This window comes from Centruroides sculpturatus, unplaced genomic scaffold (assembly GCF_000671375.1).
Source record: "Centruroides sculpturatus isolate CEXI.00-Female unplaced genomic scaffold, Cexi_2.0 scaffold29, whole genome shotgun sequence".
In the NCBI taxonomy this organism is placed as follows: domain Eukaryota; kingdom Metazoa; phylum Arthropoda; class Arachnida; order Scorpiones; family Buthidae; genus Centruroides; species Centruroides sculpturatus.
Window position 1 is genome coordinate 801014 of NW_019384296.1, and position 27575 is coordinate 828588.

The 27575-nt window shown below is 26.5% G+C and overlaps 1 protein-coding gene across 1 annotated transcript in view; it reads right to left on the reverse strand.

Annotated features, from left to right (window-relative positions):
• LOC111624120 (leucyl-cystinyl aminopeptidase-like) overlaps positions 1-27575 on the reverse strand; it is a 37925-nt gene that overhangs the window by 6475 nt on the left and 3875 nt on the right. Inside the window, exons 2-15 of the mRNA XM_023366940.1 lie at positions 9397-9904; positions 9219-9315; positions 7595-7747; positions 7417-7516; positions 7073-7193; positions 6833-6993; positions 6359-6472; positions 5997-6143; positions 4721-4786; positions 4549-4611; positions 4326-4468; positions 1954-2042; positions 509-639; positions 384-439 (exon numbers count right to left, since the gene is read on the reverse strand). Of these exons, the coding sequence (XP_023222708.1) occupies positions 384-439; positions 509-639; positions 1954-2042; positions 4326-4468; positions 4549-4611; positions 4721-4786; positions 5997-6143; positions 6359-6472; positions 6833-6993; positions 7073-7193; positions 7417-7516; positions 7595-7747; positions 9219-9315; positions 9397-9889 (1934 nt within the window). The 5' untranslated portion in view covers positions 9890-9904. The remainder of the gene's footprint in view (positions 1-383; positions 440-508; positions 640-1953; positions 2043-4325; positions 4469-4548; positions 4612-4720; positions 4787-5996; positions 6144-6358; positions 6473-6832; positions 6994-7072; positions 7194-7416; positions 7517-7594; positions 7748-9218; positions 9316-9396; positions 9905-27575) is intronic.

The following is a 27575-nucleotide window of genomic DNA, read 5'->3' on the forward strand; positions in this document are numbered from 1 at the left end:
AATACAAATGTAAAAAAGACTGGCTTATAAACTGAACAAGAGAATACCAATCTAAATAGATTGGGTATTCTCTTGTTCAGTTTATAAGCCAGAAACATTTGGGGACTTATTTGGGACATGTAGGACTCATTATAATAAATAATTAAATAAAAAAATATTTTATATTTATTTAGTTTGTTATTTTTATGTTAACTAATGTCATTAAAATATCAAAAACATCTAAAATTATGATAATTTTCTGGTAATAATTTTTTAATCTATAAATACATCTTTTATGTTATATTAATTAACTGTAGAATTATAATATTATGATAAATTATTTCAGTTCAATGTGAGAAATTTATTTTCTAAACACCAAAACATTTTTTTATTTTTTGTTTTACCTTTCCAAAAATATGAAATCTGAAATTATTTTCATTCTTTGATTTGCTGTAAAAACCTGAAAAAAATATCATAATTTAAATTTAGAAATTTATTATATGTAATGTTTAAAAAAAGTTATGCAGACTAGATGATTATAATGAAGTTGCATGGCTAAAAGTTTCCAATTTTCATCATCATAATTAACGGCATAAAATCCAATACTATCTCCATTCACCAAAATCCATTCAGTTTTATCTGGTAAATCTTCTAATATTACTTGAGAAATTAAGAAAAGTTAAATTAGATCTTTCATGTAAAAGTTTCACCTAATTTTATGTTACAAATGAATACAATTTTCTGTTATCATCCATAATAGATTATTTGGATTCCATTGACGATGTCTTGATGTTATAAAGGATATTGGAATAGGCCATAAATCACTGAAAAATTTAAATGCATAGTTTTCAAAATACAATATTTTTAATGAAGTTAAATTAAGCTATTCTGATATAGTTGTAACTAAAACTAAATCAAATAGATATTCTTGTTTTTTAAAAAATTCAGCACAATATATTTGTAGTTTTATAAAACTATGAATGTACTGTATTGTGTTTGGTTGTTATTGTTATTAATATAAAACAAGTATACTAGATGAATTTTTGAGCTTTGTTAATCTTTTGAGTTTTAATTCTGAAAAGAATAATAAAGTGTTCCATTTTATCAAAATATTACTGTACAAGCATTCCTTATGAAGTAATAATTATGTTAAATATTAAAATAATCAGATAGTTTTTAAAATAATTTACTAAAACTTACATTGTATTATACTGTATTATAGCATTTCAATTGTATTTAATTTAAAGATTAATTATCAAAATACATTCATTAGTAATATAATTTCAAATAAAACTAATCCTAAGTACAGGTATCCCTCGTATAACACAGTAGTTACATTCTAAAAAAGTGCCATGTTATGCAAATTTGTACTATACGAAACAAAGGAGTAATGCAAAACACAGGATTAGGTTCCAGAAGTTAGCAAAAGTATACTATTCTTTTTCATTAGTTACTAAGAGATGTATGTTTATTAATAATATTATTAATAAACAAATAATCAATAATTTATTTCCAATCAATAATTAACAATCACAATAAAAGGACTGTATTACACATTAATATTAATTTTAGTTAAATGAGGGCATTTTCTTTTTACAAAGTATCATCATGTTTTGAGCTTTTTTGTTGATCACCAGAAATATCAGCAACATCTTCATTTTTTATTTTTATCATAACTTTTATGAATGACAAAATAAAAATATGTTATTAATCAAAAATTTGTTCTAGAAGGTCGCATTTGTTCAGTCAAGTACAGAGTGATCTTTTCCCAGAATTTGTGTTCGAATACCAAATTGTTGGAGTTGGGAACAGTTTGAGTACTGAGATACCAGTGTATTTCATGTCATTTTTACTAATAATTACTTACCTGCAGTTAAAATAGTTTAATAACACTTACCTAAAAATGTTTAAATAAACTTTACTAAATACAAAGATGAATTCAATTGAATAATCTATTGCTTTANAAATGAATACAATTTTCTGTTATCATCCATAATAGATTATTTGGATTCCATTGACGATGTCTTGATGTTATAAAGGATATTGGAATAGGCCATAAATCACTGAAAAATTTAAATGCATAGTTTTCAAAATACTATATTTTTAATGAAGTTAAATTAAGCTATTCTGATATAGTTGTAACTAAAACTAAATCAAATAGATATTCTTGTTTTTTAAAAAATTCAGCACAATATATTTGTAGTTTTATAAAACTATGAATGTACTGTATTGTGTTTGGTTGTTATTGTTATTAATATAAAACAAGTATACTAGATGAATTTTTGAGCTTTGTTAATCTTTTGAGTTTTAATTCTGAAAAGAATAATAAAGTGTTCCATTTTATCAAAATATTACTGTACAAGCATTCCTTATGAAGTAATAATTATGTTAAATATTAAAATAATCAGATAGTTTTTTAAAATAATTTACTAAAACTTACATTGTATTATACTGTATTATAGCATTTCAATTGTATTTAATTTAAAGATTAATTATCAAAATACATTCATTAGTAATATAATTTCAAATAAAACTAATCCTAAGTACAGGTATCCCTCGTATAACACAGTAGTTACATTCTAAAAAAGTGCCATGTTATGCAAATTTGTACTATACGAAACAAAGGAGTAATGCAAAACACAGGATTAGGTTCCAGAAGTTAGCAAAAGTATACTATTCTTTTTCATTAGTTACTAAGAGATGTATGTTTATTAATAATATTATTAATAAACAAATAATCAATAATTTATTTCCAATCAATAATTAACAATCACAATAAAAGGACTGTATTACACATTAATATTAATTTTAGTTAAATGAGGGCATTTTCTTTTTACAAAGTATCATCATGTTTTGAGCTTTTTTGTTGATCACCAGAAATATCAGCAACATCTTCATTTTTTATTTTTATCATAACTTTTATGAATGACAAAATAAAAATATGTTATTAATCAAAAATTTGTTCTAGAAGGTCGCATTTGTTCAGTCAAGTACAGAGTGATCTTTTCCCAGAATTTGTGTTCGAATACCAAATTGTTGGAGTTGGGAACAGTTTGAGTACTGAGATACCAGTGTATTTCATGTCATTTTTACTAATAATTACTTACCTGCAGTTAAAATAGTTTAATAACACTTACCTAAAAATGTTTAAATAAACTTTACTAAATACAAAGATGAATTCAATTGAATAATCTATTGCTTTAATGTTGTTTTATTTTTCTTAGTCTACATCAATTAGACAAATATACTTGAGGGCTTATCATACCGATGATATATATTTCAAGTATAGGCCTATTTGTCTAATTGATATAGATGAAGAAAAATAAAACAAAGATTAATCTCCGAAAACAAAACATAATAACAGTCTTAGGGCTAAAGTCTGAAAGCAATGACAATACTTGATCAGAGCCGGCCCTACCATAGGGCGAACGGAGCAGCCGCTCCAGGCGCTAAGTCCTAGTGGGCGCCTAAGTGGTAAAGAAAATTAAATGTATAAATTAGGGGCAACCAAGGGGGGCGCCATAATAGAATCTCGCTCCATCCTAAAACTTGTCTTGGGCCGGCACTGTACTTGATTGATAGGAAAGCTAGGACAAGAAAGAGAAAAATTGTACTATCAGTTTTCATTAAAATAAACCTGACAAAAGGCACAGAACAAATTGAAAATTTCAATATTCTAAAATCCATGGGCAAATTTGAGACAATACATATGCTTACTTGAATAAAAAATATCAACTAATGAAGTTTGCACTTAAAAATTGTGAAATTTTGTACAGAGAATTTCCCAAACTATGTTAGAATAAAACTGGAAACTGTTTTGTATGGAGGGATCCCCAATTTTCCAACATGTTAGAGCAAAACAGTATTGTACTTATGGTTAGCTTAAAGAAGGCCAATTTGAACTACTGTAGATTTAATATCATATTTAATTAAAAAAGAGAGTAAAACTTTAGTCTTAATTCTAAATAATATTCATTTAAGTCTTAGACTAGTTTCCTCATAAATTTCAGAGAATTTTTAGCATTCAAAAGATTTTTTTTGCTCAGTTTTTATAATTACTATATTAATATTGTTCAGTTTCTCCATTTATGAATATTATTATTATTTAGTACTGATTTATCCTATACTTAGAATAAACTTATATAACTTGACATTTTTATGGGTTACTCAATCTACTTTTACCTAGATTTGTCATAATGGTTGACTTAATAGACAAATCTAGGTGAAAGTGGATCAAGTAATCCATAAAGATGTCAACAAATTCTACTAGATACAAAGCAAATGATAATAACTTATATAACTGTATTAAAACAGATAGACATAACTATATATATATCACTAATTACTATTTATAGTCTTCTAATTTTTCCCTGCAAGAAACTTGTGATAAAAATGCTGAATGCTTCTTATATTGTCTTTTAACTGTTAAAATTGGCATTCCTGCCAAATGTGTCCAATACTTCATCTTTTCAAAAAAATTGAAATATTTCTAATTAAAAATAAAAGCATCACTTTTATAAAATTATAGTTATAATACTATTTTAATTTATTAAATTGTTTAATAATTACAGGTGAAAGAGAATTCCAAAATTTTTCTTCTTTATTTATTTTATCAGAAGTATTTAAGTATTTCTATAAAATTTCATAATAAAAAAATATTATTCAGTTTTTAACAAATTATATAAATACATTTTTATTTAAAATACAATATAACAAAAAATTTTTGGCATTACAGAAATACCTTTATTCCACTCCAAAATGTCCCGTTTCCATTTACGTATTGTGCCATTCGAATAACAGCTGCACTCTAAATATAAATGACTCTTTTAATATATATTGTTATAGCACTTTTAATATGTTTTACTAATAAAAATTTAATAAAAAAAATATAGAACTGAATTATCATATTTTATGGCATAAAAGATTTGACTTTTGTTCTAAACAGATAACTTCTACATAACTTGACTCTTGAATAAAAATGTTATTGTTTAATTAAACATTTATAATTATAATAATTATTATTATTTGTTTTATTACAGCTAAACTGCTTTTACATGTATTAATGAAGAATATTTTAATGGTAAATGACTACTTTTAAACTGCTTTTCCTGATAAATAAAAGTGTGCATTCTAATTTTACATTTTTTGTTTTAACCGGAACACCATTAAAAAAAAAAATTGATGTCAAGTGTCAAAAACAAGGGATGGCTTAAATACATTAAATACTTTTTCCTAAATATTTTGTACTGAAATAGAAATATATCTCATATGCTGTAAAATACAGTAATTAAATATATTACTATTATTTGTTAATATGTACTGTTATTATTTCCATTTAAAATCAAATTACTTCTTTTATAAATACAATCTTAATAAAATATATTATGAAAAATTATAAAACAGATATAAGATTTCATTTATTTTCCAAGCAATTAACTATATAAGAAAAAAATCTAAAACATTTAAATAGCTTGAGGTCAATCCTTGTCCTGATTTTAAGCTATCTGGATTTTAAAATCATTGACCCTTTCAAGATATTTTTCTAATTTTCTTAATGTTTAAATTTCATTTAATGTTTTATTAAGTGTGCTTATTAAAATATGGTAAAGTAATAAATAAATTTAAATTATATAATTTATAAAATCTATTTTGATTATTCATCATAAATTTGGTTTCCAAAAAGTATAAGAATAAAGAGAATTACCGAAACTTGAGATTTGGATTTTATAAAATAAGTTAAAAATTAAAAAAAAAATTGTTTTAAATAAATTAATTTGTACATTTCTTATTTATCAGGTTTGAAAGTTTCTTTACAGTGAATTGGATTTGGTCAAAAAATTAGATATTTAATTCTGCTGTAAATACTAATAAAAATATGAAATAAATTATTATATTCATTTACATTTACTTTTTATATCTTTATAAAATAGCGAATTAAAGTAATGCATTAATATACACATTTTCACAATATTTAATTAATTATCATAAAATAATATGTAAATAATCAATTGAAATACCTTTTTTCTTAAAATATTGTTGTACTGTAAATAGTCCTGTATTCCAACATCTTTGCACTTGTACTCAATTTTTGATAAAGATTTTATCTCATTATTGGTACAGTCTTCCATTCTAGCCATATTTGCATAATAAATAATAGGATCAATCTAAATATGTAAATGTTTATTATTTAATTATCAAATTTACTATATGATTACCATACTTATTACAGTAATAATAGATATTATCAGTACATAAATTTATGATTTAATTCTAATAAGAATAAAATAAATGTTTTAATGAAAATAAAATATATTTTAAAAAGTTTAAAATATTTCATAAATTCTGAATATATTTACAAAATTTTTAAACAAAAATATACATTATTCCAATGAAGAAATTCATGTGACAGTAATGTGTATTCCATAAAAGTTGAAATTCCTTCAGTTATCCATATATCATTCCACCAACTCAAAGATATTAAATTTCCAAACCACTGAAATAAAGTAAAAATATATATATATATCTGTATATCAGCAAAAGAAAACTGAGATTGCAATATACCATACTTTCCGGTGTATAAGACGACCCCCAACTTTTACAGTTAAAATATAGAGTTTGAGATATACTCGTCATATATGACAACACCCGGCGTATAAGACAACTCCTGACTTTTGAGAAGATTTTCCTGGGTTAAAAAGTCATCTTATACACCGGAAAATACGGTATATACTGTATGTCAGCATTAACAAATAAATTGAAATTTGAAATTTTATATAAAAATTATCAAACACTTCATTTATATGTACCGGTACATCAGATAGTAAATTACAAATACATTATTCAAATTTTATACCTGTTGTGATATCTGAAAGGCCATAATTGAATATAATGTTTCATATTTTTCCAAATTTCTTTGATTTTTATTATTCAAAAAAATTTCTTTTGGATAAAATATTAATCCATAATTTTGTTTGGATGGAAATTTTACTTTATCTAAATGTAATGGAACAAGATCTGTAATTAAAAATTTTAAATTATATTAAATTTATGAAATCAATAAAAGTTTAGATTTGAAAACATTTAATATTCTAACCCAATTTAGATAATTCAAATACAATTTCTACTATATTTTCTAATGATTTTAATACTTTATTTGATACAGCAAGAGCATCATCTGTCATTGATTGTTCATTTGGAAGACACCATACAGTAATCTATTGAAACAAATAAGTTAAAACAATGATAAGATATTAAATATAAATTTATCATTAATATATTTTGATATATTACAAGATTTATCATTAATATTTTATAATCATAGTTTCATGAAACATAATTAAAATTATCATAGGGGCTGTCCATAAATGATGTCCATAATGGAAGGAAGGGAGGGGGTTAATTAAAATTAGAAATGATATTTTTAGAAATATTTTTAACCTTGTCATAAGCTCTTCCAGCATAATTACCAAAGAAAAACGCCACAGAATAAGCTGACATATTTATAGATTTGTGAAAAATGTCAGCAACAAAGTTTCCTCTAAAAGAAAAAAATATATATTTTATTATTTAGAAAATATATTATCAATTCTGATAAACAATGAATTTACTTTTCTACCTGGGTTCTTTGTTTAAATGAGGCATATTAGATAAAGAAATAGTGTTTTTCTTTCTGATTAAAATAATATCAAAAGTGCTTTTTATATGAGGTTCATCAAAACATGGGAATGCATTTCTTCCAGAAACAAATTTGTATGGAGTAAAAGCAGTACTAAATTCAATAATTTAGTATTAGGAAAGAATAAAATAATTATTTGATTTTTAAACTAAAGAATAGAAAAAGTAATGATCCTAAAAGTTCTGAAAAATATATTTATAATACTTTCATACAGTATATGAATAGCATAATTTATATTAATATATAGAAGTAAATCTATATTTAGTTCAATTTAAAAATTTTAAAATAATTTAATACAAGTCAATTAATTGTAAACTTTTTATTTAACATCAAAAAATTTATTAAATTAAGGAAAAAAAAAAGGATATGAAACTGAAATATTTTTCGTGTCGCCATCTATCTTTGAAGTTTTACATTACACAAATATCAATTTAACGGGACAAATATGCACGCAGTAAAGAGGATTTCATAATCATTTCCCTTCCACGTGACCGCAACTTAAACCGATATATAAATCAAATTACTGCTTATTCCAGAACGCTTTTAAGAGAATCTTTTTAATTAAATCATACTCATCAGAAGTTCGGTCAGGCCTGCAATGGGAACACGGGTGGTGAGGGACGGGATCTGACATATTTGGAACAAACCACTCCTGGAAAAATTCCTGGGGTATTTCGAATGAATTCGTTCCCCGATCCTCTTGAGTGGTAGCCGATGCCTTAACCGCTTGGGTCATCCGGCTGTCAAGGATCCAACTACTAGTGTTCAGTAGTTTTATCCACTCCGTTACTGGTGGAATTGCTTAATTTTTAGGCTACTAAGGCAAAGATTCCGTCCAAAAAATGATTTCTTAGATAAGAGAATGTTTAACTGTTTCGGAAATGTTTGCGAAATAAATGAACAAATATGCCTTAACTAAGTAAGAAACTGATAATTTAAAACAAAGCAATTTGAAGAGGTCATAAAACACTGACTTGCCATGTTCCGGATTCTAATCTGCGTTGATTGTCATTTTTATGGCACGGGAAATGGATGGTTAAGTCAGGCCCCAGGATTGCATTGAAGCCTTTTTTTTTTCCATATTATCGTGGGTCTGGTTAGTTCGACAATGGAATTGGGCTGGCGTTAACGTGGAGTTAAGCCCCATTGTGAGCTTAGCCGGATGGGCATAAGCAGAAAGATCCTCTTAGACGGTCAGAATTTAAAAAATGGGCAGATGACATTAAAAAAAAATCAACCCAAAAGGCGATCCTACGGGACTGTGCACTCAAAGTCATGTGTTATCTGGAGAGAAAAGTTGTGCTGAATTGTGCTAATTTCACGCCAATTGTTCCAATCAATTTACATGAAAATCATTTCCGTGACATGTTTGAACTAAGTTTAATAACACGTTTAATGAAGACTAAGTGTAAGTCTTTGATCTTTAGCGCTTCGTGACTCGCGACTCCAACTTATTTGTACACTTCAAAATTTGTATGAAAAAAAGAAAGAAAATCCTCCGCAATATTATCCTTAACACCAAAAATTATTTAATTGTAATTAATATCCACTAAATGGCACTCACCTATTTTCACTAGTCGATGAGAATGTATAAAAATCTGAATTAGTATTACTTAAAATTCCAGAATATTCAATAGTTAAATTATATTTAACGTCTTCATCTAAATCGTTTTTAAAATATAATGTCAATAAATCATTGGTAATATTTAAATTCAATAATTCGTTGACGTCTTTCGAATTACTTGCAGAAATCATCTTGACATCATTATCTTTTATTGTTAAGTTTACAGCGTGTAATGTCACCTTACTTGTATTACGAAAGCAGTTTAAATGAATGTCTGCTTTCCCTCTAAAATTCAAATTATCCAAATCTGGTTGAATCTCTAGAACGTAATGAATTGGCATCACATTCGAAGGAAGTCTAAATACTTCAACGTCACAGTTATCACTAGGAAATTCTTGAGCTTGTTTATGAATACCTATTTTGATATGTCTCATATGCAAGAAGAGGTAAACACTTAAGCCAATTATGAAGAGGAGTAACAAAATTAATGTTATAATTATTTTCATGTGTGGTAAAATTTTATCTTGAAGTATTAACTTCAATTTGCTTTTCTTCTCTTCTTCTTCCTCTTCTTCTTTAATTGCCAGTTCAGGAGTAAATTTTATGATTTCTGGTACCATTGAAAACCTGACACTTCTCGCTCTCTCTCTGTACTCTGGTGGAATCTCCATGTTTTCTCTTCTGAACTGTTTTAAAAAAATCTCGAAATAATACCACAGAATATTATATATAAACTACAAATTAGACCCTACTTACTTTCTAATAAAACTGTTTAAAATATTTATTAATAAAAAAAAAAAATACAAATTGAAAAGCTTTAAAATATAAAAAATTCCAAAACTTACATCTGAGATTAATAATAAAATATTTAATAATTGTTATTTAATTTATGTATTGTTATTGTAATTAATATTTATAAATAAGTAATTTATTAAAGTATTTAGTAAAGTTTAAAAACTTAGTTATAAAATTGTTAAATAGTTTTACATTAAAATAATAATAATAATATGTTTATTTTTAATGTAAAAATCATTTTAAAATCTTAAAATTTTTATAATTAAAATAACAAAAATAATCTGCCTACTCGACTTATACAACATAAAATAAATTTTAGTTAAGGATGTAAACATACAATCTAATTTTAAACAGTGTAGATAAATATGTGTTTGCTTATGTTCAGGTTTAGTTGAAGATAAACATTTATCTATTCAAAATACCAGTATAACCCTTCTAAAAATTTAATATTACACATTCAAATCTTGATAACTTTTCTGAGAATACTGATTAAGTTTGTACAAAGGTCAGTATAAATCTACTTAAATATAAATTATTTTACTCAATGTATCCTTATATTTTATATATAAGCTATTACCTATAACAAGTACTGAAGCCTATTGTAGATAGTATTCTAATGAATATTGTTATAAAGGTACTGTACACAGACTTAGAGTCATATTGTGGCAGATAGGTATACAAAAATATTATTATTGAACATTAGATTATACATAAGCCTAAGCATACTATAACAATGTATACAAGTGGATAATAATATAATATAAATTGTTTATTTTACTATTTATTTGACTGTCTTAATGAAGAAAATATAAGCTAAAAGTATTATTTAAACACGCACATTTTAAATTCTTTTTGTTGTGACGTCATTATTGAGTAACTTGTACAGAATAGAATTAAAAAAGTAAATATTAATTTAAGTCATGCAAGGGGGAAAAACTCTGTAAATATGATAAAAATTAAAATAAAAAGTACTCAATTAAATATTTAAAAATGTGCTTCTTGAATACAAAAATTTTGTGTGTTTATTTCAATTATAAACAATTATTACAAATGGAACTTTCTATAATAAGCAACTCTGGAAGAAAATCAATCACATTTTAGATGTAAAATTTGATGTAATGAAATCCGAATTGATTATAAAATAAAATTAAAATAGTAAATTTATAGATTAAAATGATAGGAGAAATACGAAAAAGAAAAGAAATAATTCAACATTTCGAAAAATTTGTCACTTTAAATAAATAAATGCATAGGATTTTTTACGAGGAAGGGGGAAAAAAAAGACTATTTTATCGATATAAGTATTTGATGTATGAACAAACGAATAATTTTTATTTAGAGGCATTCTGTTACTGTAATACGATCGTGCTTATGGAATGCGTCACACTGTAACTAAACATTTTTTTTTTTTCCTCTCTCTTTGCATTGCAGTTTCCTTGTCAATCAGCATCGAGTCTGGTGCTTAATGCATCAAGCTACGAAATACTTCGGTTTTCTATCATCAATAACGTAAACTGAAGATTATCTGAGAAGTGTAAATTAAAAATTACTATACGGCAAAGTTCAGAATCATTTTTGGTAGCGTGTCAGCTTCAATCTAAACAATTTAAAATGTTATTTCGTTGGACGCGTAAAAAATGCTTTCGCGTATAAAACTAGACATAATACAGACTGAAAACATTACATGGAAACGTGAGAATTATAAAGAAATCCTTAAGAAAGAAAAAAAAAATCGTGAGAAATATGTTTAACCTGAAAATACACAGTGTTTACACATTGCTATTTTTCCAACTTTTCCTTACAATTCTATAAATATCGCATCCAAAATAAATCTTCCCATGGATAGTGTGTGTGGTACACTTTATCATTTTTGCTACTTTTTTCAACGCCATGTTTGCTTCTCTGTACAAATTTTTATCAATTGTAAAATATCTCTTCTATTTATAATTTTATCTTTCAAGTGGCTCCGCTTAAGCAGTTTTGACACCGAAGAGAGATATCGGATCCTCTCTGGTATCAAAATTTCTTGCAGAGACGAACCTTGACACTAAAATATTTGAATATGATCGGTGGGTCAACACCTGGTGGTCTTTTACGTGACAGATTTGGACAACTGGACATTGAAAAAGGGAGATGATGTGATTTGATATGGTCTGTGCTAAGGAGTGTAAATCTTTTCTCGTGGCTAGTGATACAACGTGGGTGGTCCGCAACTTAAGGGTGGTCCTTGGACTCGCTACCGTCAGCCCCTCCCCGTCGTTCCCCCTTTCTTGTACAGGACAATAGTCTCCTCTATATCTTCTCTATATTCTCGACCATATCAACAGTCTGTAGCATTGAATCGTATTGATTTATAATCTACAGCACATACATACTTGTATTATTCTATGAGTATTGTGCAGTTGATACGTAATTCACTTACTAAAAACAGGAAAGTGAATCATTTGTAAAACGTCAACCTTTAGTGAAAAGTATAAAAGCGCTCATTACTACAAGAAATCATATTTAATCTCAACAATGCGCTTTCACTTTATGGTTTATTTTTATAAATGATCAAAAGAAAATAGAATTGAAGGGATCACATTTCTTTTATAATTATGACACGGTAAAGTTTATTTTAGTGCACGTTCCCCAACCATACTATCTCACAATCTTCAAATTACAATTCCAAAAAGCATTGCAGTTCATATAATAAGACTACATTTACCAAACCAAATGTTTTCGTGGTAAGAAAACAGATGTACAATTATTGAAAGGGGTAGAAACAGGTGTTTTTGGCAAATACAACGGTTCAGATTACCCTCTTAACAGATAACACATCTTCCCCGGGCTTCTACTCTTACTCGAAGATTGTCACAAGATTGTGTCCGAAATTACCGGAGCGAAATTCCTGTCGGCATCTTTCATATAAATCCACTTCATCCGATAAAAGTATAAATTACTCCATCTTAGATTTTGAGAAATTGGTATTAAACAGGTTTTTTTTTCTTTTTTTTTTGTTATTATTTTTTTCATGATATAGCTGTCTCTAGATTAAAAATTGAGTAGGTCTAATTAGTAATAGAAGGGGTTTCCTCTCTTTATGTTTTTCTCCCTCTTTTTTTTTTTCTTTTTTGGTCAATAACTTCCTGTCGCGAGTCACGTGACGACAGGCAATGAAGCGAGGAAGTTCTTTAGTGACAATTCTACGAGTTAGCTGCATGTGTGGTCCTGTCTTGCAATATAGACACGTCACCTGCCTTTTCCATAACAATGACGTCACAATGGTTATATTATCTACGTCACTGATCACTGGTTTTCGAGACACGTGTTTTCCATTGACTTCTGTTTATATACCCGGACTACATTAGTCTGTATATACATATTGACTTTGTAATAATAAGAAAAAAAAATTACAAAATAAAGAAAATAATTACTGAGCTTAATAAACGATAAATAAAGATAAAATTTTATGTAAAGGAGTAATGATAAAATTTTATTTAAAATAATAAATTATTAATTGTTTTGTTTTTATTATAAGTTGTTTTATAATTATGATAGATTTTTAATAATTTGATTTAAATATGACCAAGGCCGGCTCAGGCGTCAGTTTTTCGGGTCTCAACGTGAGGCCTTCCTTACACTTTCAAATTTCTATTTAAAAAAAAAAAAATTCTTTTCTGCAAATATTTTGGGGCCTCAATAACAACTTTTTCCTGAGGCCTCGCAAAAACTTCCTGAATATGATTATTTTATTTTAATTAATTCATTGTAATTTCTACTTAATTAAATAACATCATTAAGACATTAATGCGATGAAACATGCCTTAAAAAATCTTTTAGAAATACAAAATTACAGTTGATTTATCAGAATAGAATGGTTAATTTTTCAATGTATTAAAATTTCTTTTTATAATAAAAGCACACAGATAAATTATCAGACAAAAAAGTTTATAAGAGAGAAAAAAATTCACATTAAAAACATTCTCATATAATATAAAATTCAAAAGTAAATAGCATTCAATGCTAATTTTCTAAACTAATGCTAAAATAGGTGAAATATTTTCATAATCTTAAGTTAAGGGAAATGTTATAACAATTAAAATAATTCAATTGGTTATTTACTCATAAAGTGTAGTTCAAAGTTCATTCGTACATATTTGTGTGAAGTTTTCAATGCTGTAAAATAAGACTCTAAAAAAAGAATGTATTATAAGAAATGCTGTAAATCAGACTTGTAACAGCAAGATATGCAAACAGAAGTTAGTCTATCTCATTAGAATTGCATTAACTGCTATAAATCTACTTTAAGTTTCTTTATCATTGCCGAAACTAATTCCAGAGAATTTTATAATTATTCATAATATAAATACATTATGTTTAGACAGAATACATTGAATATAGGATATTAAAAATAAAATTAATGAGATAAATTTAATAAAAAAAAATAAAGTCATTCATTTTTGTTAAGAATTATTACTACATTATGAGATTAATTATTAGTTTAAAACAATTTAAAACAGAGAATTTTGTTTTGTATTTTTTTATTTATTTTGTCTGGTAAGCAATTAATTTTAATGATAATTAAATATGAAAATTATATTTAAAAATAAGTTTAGAATAGGTCATTAAATCATACATTCCTACACAATTTATATAAGTTTGTATAATATATATGTAAACCTATTTTTTTTTAAATATTTTATATAAGTAAACAGAGATAACGTAATGTAAGTTTATTTACATCGCAAGTGTTTTAACTAGAATTAAACTGTGTAGGAGTATCAAAATGCAAAATAAGTCTACATCTTCCATCACCTTAAACTTTAAAAAAATATAATAAAATCTGTATTAAATGGAATCACATAATATCGTTTTAGACAGATGTTTTACTGTAGTTTACATGCCCATTGGTCTATGGTTATATCTATATTTAGTCTATAATTATTATACAAACGATTACATAGACTACTATATTATACTATAATGTATAATGTAAATTTATCGGCGTTTATAAAAGTATACATGCCAATAAATATACATTGCATTCAGACTATAACAGTTTGAAAGACAGAATTTTTCTATCTCTTTTTTTTTTACATTATATCTCACATAACTACCTGAATATTATTCTATATTCAGTGTATAATACATTTATATATTCTGAAAAAATTCAGAAATTAATATATAAATTTATAACTGTATACAGTATAAGTTACATGCGAGGATTCTAATAGATATCCCTAGAAAACTATTTACGTGTTCTTTTATCATTTTTAAGGAGAAAATAGCGACCTTCTAAAGTAAGTTTCTTCGAAATGAAGGTAACCATGAAATTAAAAATAATAATAATAAAGTCATTGCTTACTGTAGTCTGGCTCTTATACACAAATACCTAAATATTATAGATTTTATTCTCTATTTTAAATGAAATTATAAACTAAACTCGTATTTATTTAGTTCTTCTGCTAATTTAAATAGATCCGTAGTTAATTTTAATGAATTAGAATATAATTATTATTTTTTAAATCATGTCTTTTTAAATCTGTTTATTCCACTTTGAATTTTAAATCATTAATAAAAAAAAAAAGTAATAAAAATCATTTCTAAACACAGTACTAAATAGACGTAGACCGAATCATCATTATCATTTTCAAATATTATTAATTGAACAAAAATAAAACCATAAAAATCTACAAACTATGATTTATAATGATTTATCTACGAAATTGTCTTCACAAATGATTGTGCAGGTGCAGGTGCAGGTAAAGGATATACATATATATATATATTTGCAAGTCTACAGGGGGGAGAAAAAAGAAATAATTTAGCGCTTGGCCACATTTCGACCTCTGATATTGTCTGATAGTTATTAATCTTCTCGAAATAAAACTATAACGTTCAATCATGCGAGAAACCTGTCTAGGATCCGTCTACAGCTTAAGAGCGGCAGAAAAAAGTATCAAAAATGATATCACGAAACAATTGAACGAAATAAGAAAAAAGAGAGAGAGAGAGAGAGAGGTGTAGTCTTAGTCTACGAATCGAATTTATTACAATTATTAATATCATTACGAAAACTCAAGAAAAATATCAACAGGATAAAACTATGGAAAAAGTTTTCAGGGTTCCCCTCGAACGGTAAATCAATTAAGAAACGCGTTGAATCATGGGAAGTCGGCAGTCAGACAATAATTACAGACCTGACATAAGACACAGGGAATCACCTCTTGCCCGTAACAGATTACTGGTAGGGCCACCCACGTCGAACGACACCAACCCCCATCGCTCCTATCCCCCAATGTGCAGAATCACACTGCCACGTGCTACGCCCGTTACCAAGGAAACAACAAGTCAGTACTGAATTGAACTTGGTATGGACTCGATAAAGCATTGTCAGGTATTTTTATTAATATTATTATCGATATTAATTTTATTATCTGATAACATCTGCTAATTATTATTATTATTTTTTTTAAANTTAAATTGGATCACTATTGTTGTTGGTTCCCTTTTTTTTTCGTGTTTTAAATCGGGTGTGGGAATATTGTCAATGTGCTACCCATTATCTAAACAAGCGAAGAGAAAACAGTAATCAATGTGGCAGAACGACATGTGTATGAGAAACCACCAATTAGGCAGAAAATATTTTGTTACATTAGAAGAGTTTTTGACATACCGGTGTCTTCTAATTGCCTGGTGTCAAAATACGCTGGGAATGACATCAAAACTGTTCGAAACTCAAAATATCTCCCTCCCTCTGATTAATCATATCGAGCAATATTTAAGTCTCTTTTTCTTTCGAATATATTTTCAACAGATACTAGTTTCATTTTACGATTTCGTGGCTGTAAATTGTTCGATTAATCAAGTGTAACTGATAGAGTTTTAGAGAGATTTTCTTAAAAAATTATCGAAATTTCTCACTTTTTTTTTTAAAGTGGCAATAAATAATTCTTTAATTAATTATTTTGCATTTAATATTATCGAAATTAAACACAATTTATTATTAAATTTACTAAAGTTTTCAGTTGTTTATGCTCAAATTTCGTTCGTATTTAATTGTATTTACATATGCTGTGTATAATTTTTAGTTTAAGCGTAACAGTAACGCATAATTATACTTACAAGCAGGAACATTATCGTTGCTATTTATTGTTTCTTGAATACTCTAAATTATATAGTATGAAAGATTTAAATCTGGCATGACACATAATTCATAGTAGTATTTAAAAGAATATTCTTCTATATAAAAAAAAATAAATAAATAGATTTTTATAACAGGTTATTCTATATAACTCAATTCAAAAGTTATTAAAATTTTTGAATTATGTTACATAGAATTATCTATATTAATGGAATAATTAATTAAAATTTTTAAAATGGATGGACAGCATTTAGTAATTAGATATACACATAAAAGGCAAAATAACCAAAACTACTTTCGAAAAAGAACAAAAGGCAACTACATAAGTGTGACGTAACGCCTATCGTGTGATTTAGATCAAAGAAAGCCGCAATTTCAGAAGGAAGATAATTACTCCAATTGAAAATTAAGATTTGATGTGCAGCATACCGTCTAATAATGTTAATTAATTGAGGTGGTACCTCATTTCCTGCGGCTCTTTCACGTCTCTATCCATCTGCTATATATGTATATATATATATATTTTTTTGTAAAAATAAATTTCTATTCTAAAAATAACACATGTTGATCCATTCTGAAAGTTATTAACTTTTATGACTTAATTTCTATATGAAACATCTCTTTAGAAGTGTAGAAATATGAAAAACATTTGCGTGATATTGTGGGAAGTTGGTGACCATTTTGCTGTCAGCACATGTTCATCCTTTGATTGAACACATTTGGGTTAAATCGTTGGCTTATTAAAGTATCTGGGTGTGTTGTATTTTTTAGAGAAAAGTTAACAATAGAATTTTTTTTTCTGTTTATACCGTAATTACAAATCTACAGGATATTTGAGGTACTCTCTTACCTTACCTCGATGCTTGAAGAGGCCTCAGGAAGCAATTTTATATTAAAGTTAAGCCTATAATTCTTCAGAAATTTCTCTTTCGTTTGTAGAAATATTCGCTCATAACTTTATTTAGACATTCAATACGAATTAATTATAAAAATTCATCCGATATTTATTTATTAGTTAAGACATTATGATACTCTCTCTATATAGATACAATGTACCGTTGTACCTTACAGAATTACTTTTGTTAGTGTATTTAATTTAATTTTTTATTTATAATTAATACATTTTATATACAAATGTATAATGTATTTATTTATTTTCACTTTATTTTTTTATCTGTAATTTTCTTCTAATGAAAAAAAAACTAATGAATTTTATTACAGATTTATTAATTTATAAATTTGTTAAAACAGAAAAAAAATACCTCAAAATTATTTTATTAATAAATAACCCGCAAAATGCATTTCGTAATATTTTATTATTATAAAGACATATATAAGCTTATTTATCTTAAAATTTTATTTAAAAAAATGCATGCTGTATGTATTTAAATGGTACTTAAATACAATAAGATGTATGGTTAATTCAAAGAAGACGAAAATCGATGGATGATGATGATGATGATAATTAACTAATAAGAGCTTTCAGGCATCTTCATGATATCCGGTAGATTAAAATGATTTATAAATAAATTGTCCTGTGGCTGCATTAATAGCATTTTCATCACAAAAATTAGATGACGTCATTTTTCCGTGACAATACTCCTGTCACCCGAGGGTGATGGAAAGGACAGGAGACAATTCACCTGTGACATTAGATAAGACTCAGACACCCTAGGATTCCATATATGGATTAATTTCTTTTCATTGAAAATGCACAATGAACTGACGTATAATAACTTGGATATATCCGAATTATACAATGTTGTTTTTAGTGGTCTTTATTTTTCATTACCTTCTATAAATCACTAAAAAGTGCAAAGATATGCGTTCCAACTATCCCCTACACAAAAGTCTAATTATAGAGGCCCGCCTGTGCTACTAACGAATTATAGGATGGTATTCTATCCTCCGTTTCCTTTACCCTCCTATAGGTATATAGTGGTAGATGTAGTGGTGAAGATACATGGCATACAACACATTCATTCTTGTCTGGTCACCTGTAATTTCCTACCTTTGCCGGCTTGGTTTACAGCTCCACGCCCGAGTACAAATTGGTTTAGATTTTGACGGCTTTCTCAATTTATTTCTTTCTCTTATTTAAGTTGTTTCAAACTTCCTGCCTGGTAGTTTTTTATTGTTGACTGTTAGCGAATCAACTTGTTTGCAAATGCAATATATAACTAAAAATCATTATGAAAATTGGGCCACTTCTCTCCAACATCCTAAAAAGGTCCCAGAAGAAAATAGTACATTTATCACTCTTTTTCATTTGTAACAGAGGAAGAACATTATTTTAAAGCAATTCTTTTGCTTCAAACTTGTGATAAATCTGAAATATTTCATCCCTCTTTTCCTCGATTATATCCCACTTTTGAATAGTATTCGATGCATACTCTAATAATCATTCTATGAATCTTAACATGTAAAAAAAAGAAAAAGAAATAAATGGAAGTTTGATCTTAGATTATTTATGCATGATAACTGTAAAGAATTTTTTAATCAGTGGAATTTATAGGAGGAAAGTTTACCATTTGTCTATGGCAGGATCTTGATGGATGATAGTATGAGTCTCGATAAAATCTGAATGCTACTATAATTTTTCACTCCATGTTTCCTGTTATTTTGGAATTTTGTAAAGATAAGTATATTTTAAATTTCATTTGGATAACAATTCAATTCATTTGAAAATTTTTAATTTTCTTTCCAATATTAAATAAACTCAACTTTTACTTGTTTAAATATCGTTACCAACACATAACATTACGCTGTTATATTTAAAATAATAAAGGAATAATTATGATATTTAAACTTTATTACTGAAATTTTATAATTGATTTTTAGATTTATAGTTGNTTCTTTTTTGGTCAATAACTTCCTGTCGCGAGTCACGTGACGACAGGCAATGAAGCGAGGAAGTTCTTTAGTGACAATTCTACGAGTTAGCTGCATGTGTGGTCCTGTCTTGCAATATAGACACGTCACCTGCCTTTTCCATAACAATGACGTCACAATGGTTATATTATCTACGTCACTGATCACTGGTTTTCGAGACACGTGTTTTCCATTGACTTCTGTTTATATACCCGAACTACATTAGTCTGTATATACATATTGACTTTGTAATAATAAGAAAAAAAAATTACAAAATAAAGAAAATAATTACTGAGCTTAATAAACGATAAATAAAGATAAAATTTTATGTAAAGGAGTAATGATAAAATTTTATTTAAAATAATAAATTATTAATTGTTTTGTTTTTATTATAAGTTGTTTTATAATTATGATAGATTTTTAATAATTTGATTTAAATATGACCAAGGCCGGCTCAGATGTCAGTTTTTCGGGTCTCAACGTGAGGCCTTCCTTACACTTTCAAATTTCTATTTAAAAAAAAAAAAATTCTTTTCTGCAAATATTTTGGGGCCTCAATAACAACTTTTTCCTGAGGCCTCGCAAAAACTTCCTGAATATGATTATTTTATTTTAATTAATTCATTGTAATTTCTACTTAATTAAATAACATCATTAAGACATTAATGCGATGAAACATGCCTTAAAAAATCTTTTAGAAATACAAAATTACAGTTGATTTATCAGAATAGAATGGTTAATTTTTCAATGTATTAAAATTTCTTTTTATAATAAAAGCACACAGATAAATTATCAGACAAAAAAGTTTATAAGAGAGAAAAAAATTCATATTAAAAACATTCTCATATAATATAAAATTCAAAAGTAAATAGCATTCAATGCTAATTTTCTAAACTAATGCTAAAATAGGTGAAATATTTTCATAATCTTAAGTTAAGGGAAATGTTATAACAATTAAAATAATTCAATTGGTTATTTACTCATAAAGTGTAGTTCAAAGTTCATTCGTACATATTTGTGTGAAGTTTTCAATGCTGTAAAATAAGACTCTAAAAAAAGAATGTATTATAAGAAATGCTGTAAATCAGACTTGTAACAGCAAGATATGCAAACAGAAGTTAGTCTATCTCATTAGAATTGCATTAACTGCTATAAATCTACTTTAAGTTTCTTTATCATTGCCGAAACTAATTCCAGAGAATTTTATAATTATTCATAATATAAATACATTATGTTTAGACAGAATACATTGAATATAGGATATTAAAAATAAAATTAATGAGATAAATTTAATAAAAAAAAATAAAGTCATTCATTTTTGTTAAGAATTATTACTACATTATGAGATTAATTATTAGTTTAAAACAATTTAAAACAGAGAATTTTGTTTTGTATTTTTTTATTTATTTTGTCTGGTAAGCAATTAATTTTAATGATAATTAAATATGAAAATTATATTTAAAAATAAGTTTAGAATAGGTCATTAAATCATACATTCCTACACAATTTATATAAGTTTGTATAATATATATGTAAACCTATTTTTTTTTTAATATTTTATATAAGTAAACAGAGATAACGTAATGTAAGTTTATTTACATCGCAAGTGTTTTAACTAGAATTAAACTGTGTAGGAGTATCAAAATGCAAAATAAGTCTACATCTTCCATCACCTTAAACTTTAAAAAAATATAATAAAATCTGTATTAAATGGAATCACATAATATCGTTTTAGACAGATGTTTTACTGTAGTTTACATGCCCATTGGTCTATGGTTATATCTATATTTAGTCTATAATTATTATACAAACGATTACATAGACTACTATATTATACTATAATGTATAATGTAAATTTATCGGCGTTTATAAAAGTATACATGCCAATAAATATACATTGCATTCAGACTATAACAGTTTGAAAGACAGAATTTTTCTATCTCTTTTTTTTTTACATTATATCTCACATAACTACCTGAATATTATTCTATATTCAGTGTATAATACATTTATATATTCTGAAAAAATTCAGAAATTAATATATAAATTTATAACTGTATACAGTATAAGTTACATGCGAGGATTCTAATAGATATCCCTAGAAAACTATTTACGTGTTCTTTTATCATTTTTAAGGAGAAAATAGCGACCTTCTAAAGTAAGTTTCTTCGAAATGAAGGTAACCATGAAATTAAAAATAATAATAATAAAGTCATTGCTTACTGTAGTCTGGCTCTTATACACAAATACCTAAATATTATAGATTTTATTCTCTATTTTAAATGAAATTATAAACTAAACTCGTATTTATTTAGTTCTTCTGCTAATTTAAATAGATCCGTAGTTAATTTTAATGAATTAGATGGCCGATCTCAGGTTTTTTTTTTCTTTTTTTTGTTATTATTTTTTCATGATATAGCTGTCTCTAGATTAAAAATTGAGTAGGTCTAATTAGTAATAGAAGGGGTTTCCTCTCTTTATGTTTTTCTCCCTCTTTTTTTTTTTCTTTTTTGGTCAATAACTTCCTGTCGCGAGTCACGTGACGACAGGCAATGAAGCGAGGAAGTTCTTTAGTGACAATTCTACGAGTTAGCTGCATGTGTGGTCCTGTCTTGCAATATAGACACGTCACCTGCCTTTTCCATAACAATGACGTCACAATGGTTATATTATCTACGTCACTGATCACTGGTTTTCGAGACACGTGTTTTCCATTGACTTCTGTTTATATACCCGAACTACATTAGTCTGTATATACATATTGACTTTGTAATAATAAGAAAAAAAAATTACAAAATAAAGAAAATAATTACTGAGCTTAATAAACGATAAATAAAGATAAAATTTTATGTAAAGGAGTAATGATAAAATTTTATTTAAAATAATAAATTATTAATTGTTTTGTTTTTATTATAAGTTGTTTTATAATTATGATAGATTTTTAATAATTTGATTTAAATATGACCAAGGCCGGCTCAGGCGTCAGTTTTTCGGGTCTCAACGTGAGGCCTTCCTTACACTTTCAAATTTCTATTTAAAAAAAAAAAAATTCTTTTCTGCAAATATTTTGGGGCCTCAATAACAACTTTTTCCTGAGGCCTCGCAAAAACTTCCTGAATATGATTATTTTATTTTAATTAATTCATTGTAATTTCTACNTATTAATAAATTGATCTGTTTCCCCACGTGTTAAGTAAACACGCGTATTTTTTATTTTTTTAAATTGGATCACTATTGTTGTTGGTTCCCTTTTTTTTTCGTGTTTTAAATCGGGTGTGGGAATATTGTCAATGTGCTACCCATTATCTAAACAAGCGAAGAGAAAACAGTAATCAATGTGGCAGAACGACATGTGTATGAGAAACCACCAATTAGGCAGAAAATATTTTGTTACATTAGAAGAGTTTTTGACATACCGGTGTCTTCTAATTGCCTGGTGTCAAAATACGCTGGGAATGACATCAAAACTGTTCGAAACTCAAAATATCTCCCTCCCTCTGATTAATCATATCGAGCAATATTTAAGTCTCTTTTTCTTTCGAATATATTTTCAACAGATACTAGTTTCATTTTACGATTTCGTGGCTGTAAATTGTTCGATTAATCAAGTGTAACTGATAGAGTTTTAGAGAGATTTTCTTAAAAAATTATCGAAATTTCTCACTTTTTTTTTTAAAGTGGCAATAAATAATTCTTTAATTAATTATTTTGCATTTAATATTATCGAAATTAAACACAATTTATTATTAAATTTACTAAAGTTTTCAGTTGTTTATGCTCAAATTTCGTTCGTATTTAATTGTATTTACATATGCTGTGTATAATTTTTAGTTTAAGCGTAACAGTAACGCATAATTATACTTACAAGCAGGAACATTATCGTTGCTATTTATTGTTTCTTGAATACTCTAAATTATATAGTATGAAAGATTTAAATCTGGCATGACACATAATTCATAGTAGTATTTAAAAGAATATTCTTCTATATAAAAAAAAATAAATAAATAGATTTTTATAACAGGTTATTCTATATAACTCAATTCAAAAGTTATTAAAATTTTTGAATTATGTTACATAGAATTATCTATATTAATGGAATAATTAATTAAAATTTTTAAAATGGATGGACAGCATTTAGTAATTAGATATACACATAAAAGGCAAAATAACCAAAACTACTTTCGAAAAAGAACAAAAGGCAACTACATAAGTGTGACGTAACGCCTATCGTGTGATTTAGATCAAAGAAAGCCGCAATTTCAGAAGGAAGATAATTACTCCAATTGAAAATTAAGATTTGATGTGCAGCATACCGTCTAATAATGTTAATTAATTGAGGTGGTACCTCATTTCCTGCGGCTCTTTCACGTCTCTATCCATCTGCTATATATGTATATATATATATATTTTTTTTGTAAAAATAAATTTCTATTCTAAAAATAACACATGTTGATCCATTCTGAAAGTTATTAACTTTTATGACTTAATTTCTATATGAAACATCTCTTTAGAAGTGTAGAAATATGAAAAACATTTGCGTGATATTGTGGGAAGTTGGTGACCATTTTGCTGTCAGCACATGTTCATCCTTTGATTGAACACATTTGGGTTAAATCGTTGGCTTATTAAAGTATCTGGGTGTGTTGTATTTTTTAGAGAAAAGTTAACAATAGAATTTTTTTTTCTGTTTATACCGTAATTACAAATCTACAGGATATTTGAGGTACTCTCTTACCTTACCTCGATGCTTGAAGAGGCCTCAGGAAGCAATTTTATATTAAAGTTAAGCCTATAATTCTTCAGAAATTTCTCTTTCGTTTGTAGAAATATTCGCTCATAACTTTATTTAGACATTCAATACGAATTAATTATAAAAATTCATCCGATATTTATTTATTAGTTAAGACATTATGATACTCTCTCTATATAGATACAATGTACCGTTGTACCTTACAGAATTACTTTTGTTAGTGTATTTAATTTAATTTTTTATTTATAATTAATACATTTTATATACAAATGTATAATGTATTTATTTATTTTCACTTTATTTTTTTATCTGTAATTTTCTTCTAATGAAAAAAAAACTAATGAATTTTATTACAGATTTATTAATTTATAAATTTGTTAAAACAGAAAAAAAATACCTCAAAATTATTTTATTAATAAATAACCCGCAAAATGCATTTCGTAATATTTTATTATTATAAAGACATATATAAGCTTATTTATCTTAAAATTTTATTTAAAAAAATGCATGCTGTATGTATTTAAATGGTACTTAAATACAATAAGATGTATGGTTAATTCAAAGAAGACGAAAATCGATGGATGATGATGATGATAATTAACTAATAAGAGCTTTCAGGCATCTTCATGATATCCGGTAGATTAAAATGATTTATAAATAAATTGTCCTGTGGCTGCATTAATAGCATTTTCATCACAAAAATTAGATGACGTCATTTTTCCGTGACAATACTCCTGTCACCCGAGGGTGATGGAAAGGACAGGAGACAATTCACCTGTGACATTAGATAAGACTCAGACACCCTAGGATTCCATATATGGATTAATTTCTTTTCATTGAAAATGCACAATGAACTGACGTATAATAACTTGGATATATCCGAATTATACAATGTTGTTTTTAGTGGTCTTTATTTTTCATTACCTTCTATAAATCACTAAAAAGTGCAAAGATATGCGTTCCAACTATCCCCTACACAAAAGTCTAATTATAGAGGCCCGCCTGTGCTACTAACGAATTATAGGATGGTATTCTATCCTCCGTTTCCTTTACCCTCCTATAGGTATATAGTGGTAGATGTAGTGGTGAAGATACATGGCATACAACACATTCATTCTTGTCTGGTCACCTGTAATTTCCTACCTTTGCCGGCTTGGTTTACAGCTCCACGCCCGAGTACAAATTGGTTTAGATTTTGACGGCTTTCTCAATTTATTTCTTTCTCTTATTTAAGTTGTTTCAAACTTCCTGCCTGGTAGTTTTTTATTGTTGACTGTTAGCGAATCAACTTGTTTGCAAATGCAATATATAACTAAAAATCATTATGAAAATTGGGCCACTTCTCTCCAACATCCTAAAAAGGTCCCAGAAGAAAATAGTACATTTATCACTCTTTTTCATTTGTAACAGAGGAAGAACATTATTTTAAAGCAATTCTTTTGCTTCAAACTTGTGATAAATCTGAAATATTTCATCCCTCTTTTCCTCGATTATATCCCACTTTTGAATAGTATTCGATGCATACTCTAATAATCATTCTATGAATCTTAACATGTAAAAAAAAGAAAAAGAAATAAATGGAAGTTTGATCTTAGATTATTTATGCATGATAACTGTAAAGAATTTTTTAATCAGTGGAATTTATAGGAGGAAAGTTTACCATTTGTCTATGGCAGGATCTTGATGGATGATAGTATGAGTCTCGATAAAATCTGAATGCTACTATAATTTTTCACTCCATGTTTCCTGTTATTTTGGAATTTTGTAAAGATAAGTATATTTTAAATTTCATTTGGATAACAATTCAATTCATTTGAAAATTTTTAATTTTCTTTCCAATATTAAATAAACTCAACTTTTACTTGTTTAAATATCGTTACCAACACACAACATTACGCTGTTATATTTAAAATAATAAAGGAATAATTAAGATATTTAAACTTTATTACTGAAATTTTATAATTGATTTTTAGATTTATAGTTGTAAAGATAACGAAATTATGTTATAGTATTTTGATAGCTAAACTTAGTCTATAAATTACTTATGAACCTTAATACTGTAAGTTAAAATGTATTTATTGCTGAGAATGGATATTCTCGGCAATAAATACATAAATTTAAATATAAATTTCTGTACGTTTTTAAAATTGTATATTAATTTATATGATAAATATCGAGAAATTTTTCAATTTAGTATTAAATTATGATCCAAACTTTACCTTAAAATCCGGTCTAAATATAGAAAAATGTACCCTTTTTTTTTAAAGAAAAAGGCGCATTTTTTCTTTAAAAAACAGAAAAATTTTTCCCATCGTAGAAAAATTATCTACTCTAATCAAATTTATATTTTTTAGCGTTGTAATGATCCAATTAATCTGTTTTCTCATTATTAAGCATTTCAATTCAACTCACATGGTAGATAGAAATTTGGTGTCTTAAAATACGCCCCACAGGCTATATAAGGAAGCTATTATCGAGAAATTAATTCGTAAATGAATATTTCTACGAGTAGATATTAAAATTGATTCGAAGTTAACGTATTTAAACTATGTAAAAGCATTAATTTTTATATTATCGGTTTGTTATAAGTTCTTATCTACATTTCCAAACTCCTTTGCATAATTTTATATTATAAATAAGCGAGAAGGAAATAAAAAAAAAACTTATAAATATTTTTGGAATTTAGCTATTAAAAAAACAAGATAAAAATCTTACATTACTTTACAAATTTATTATTTTAAATTGCTATTTTTTAATGTTTTTAGAAGTTATTTTTTTTTAATCTGATCAGAATTTATCTCGTAAAAGAATGAAA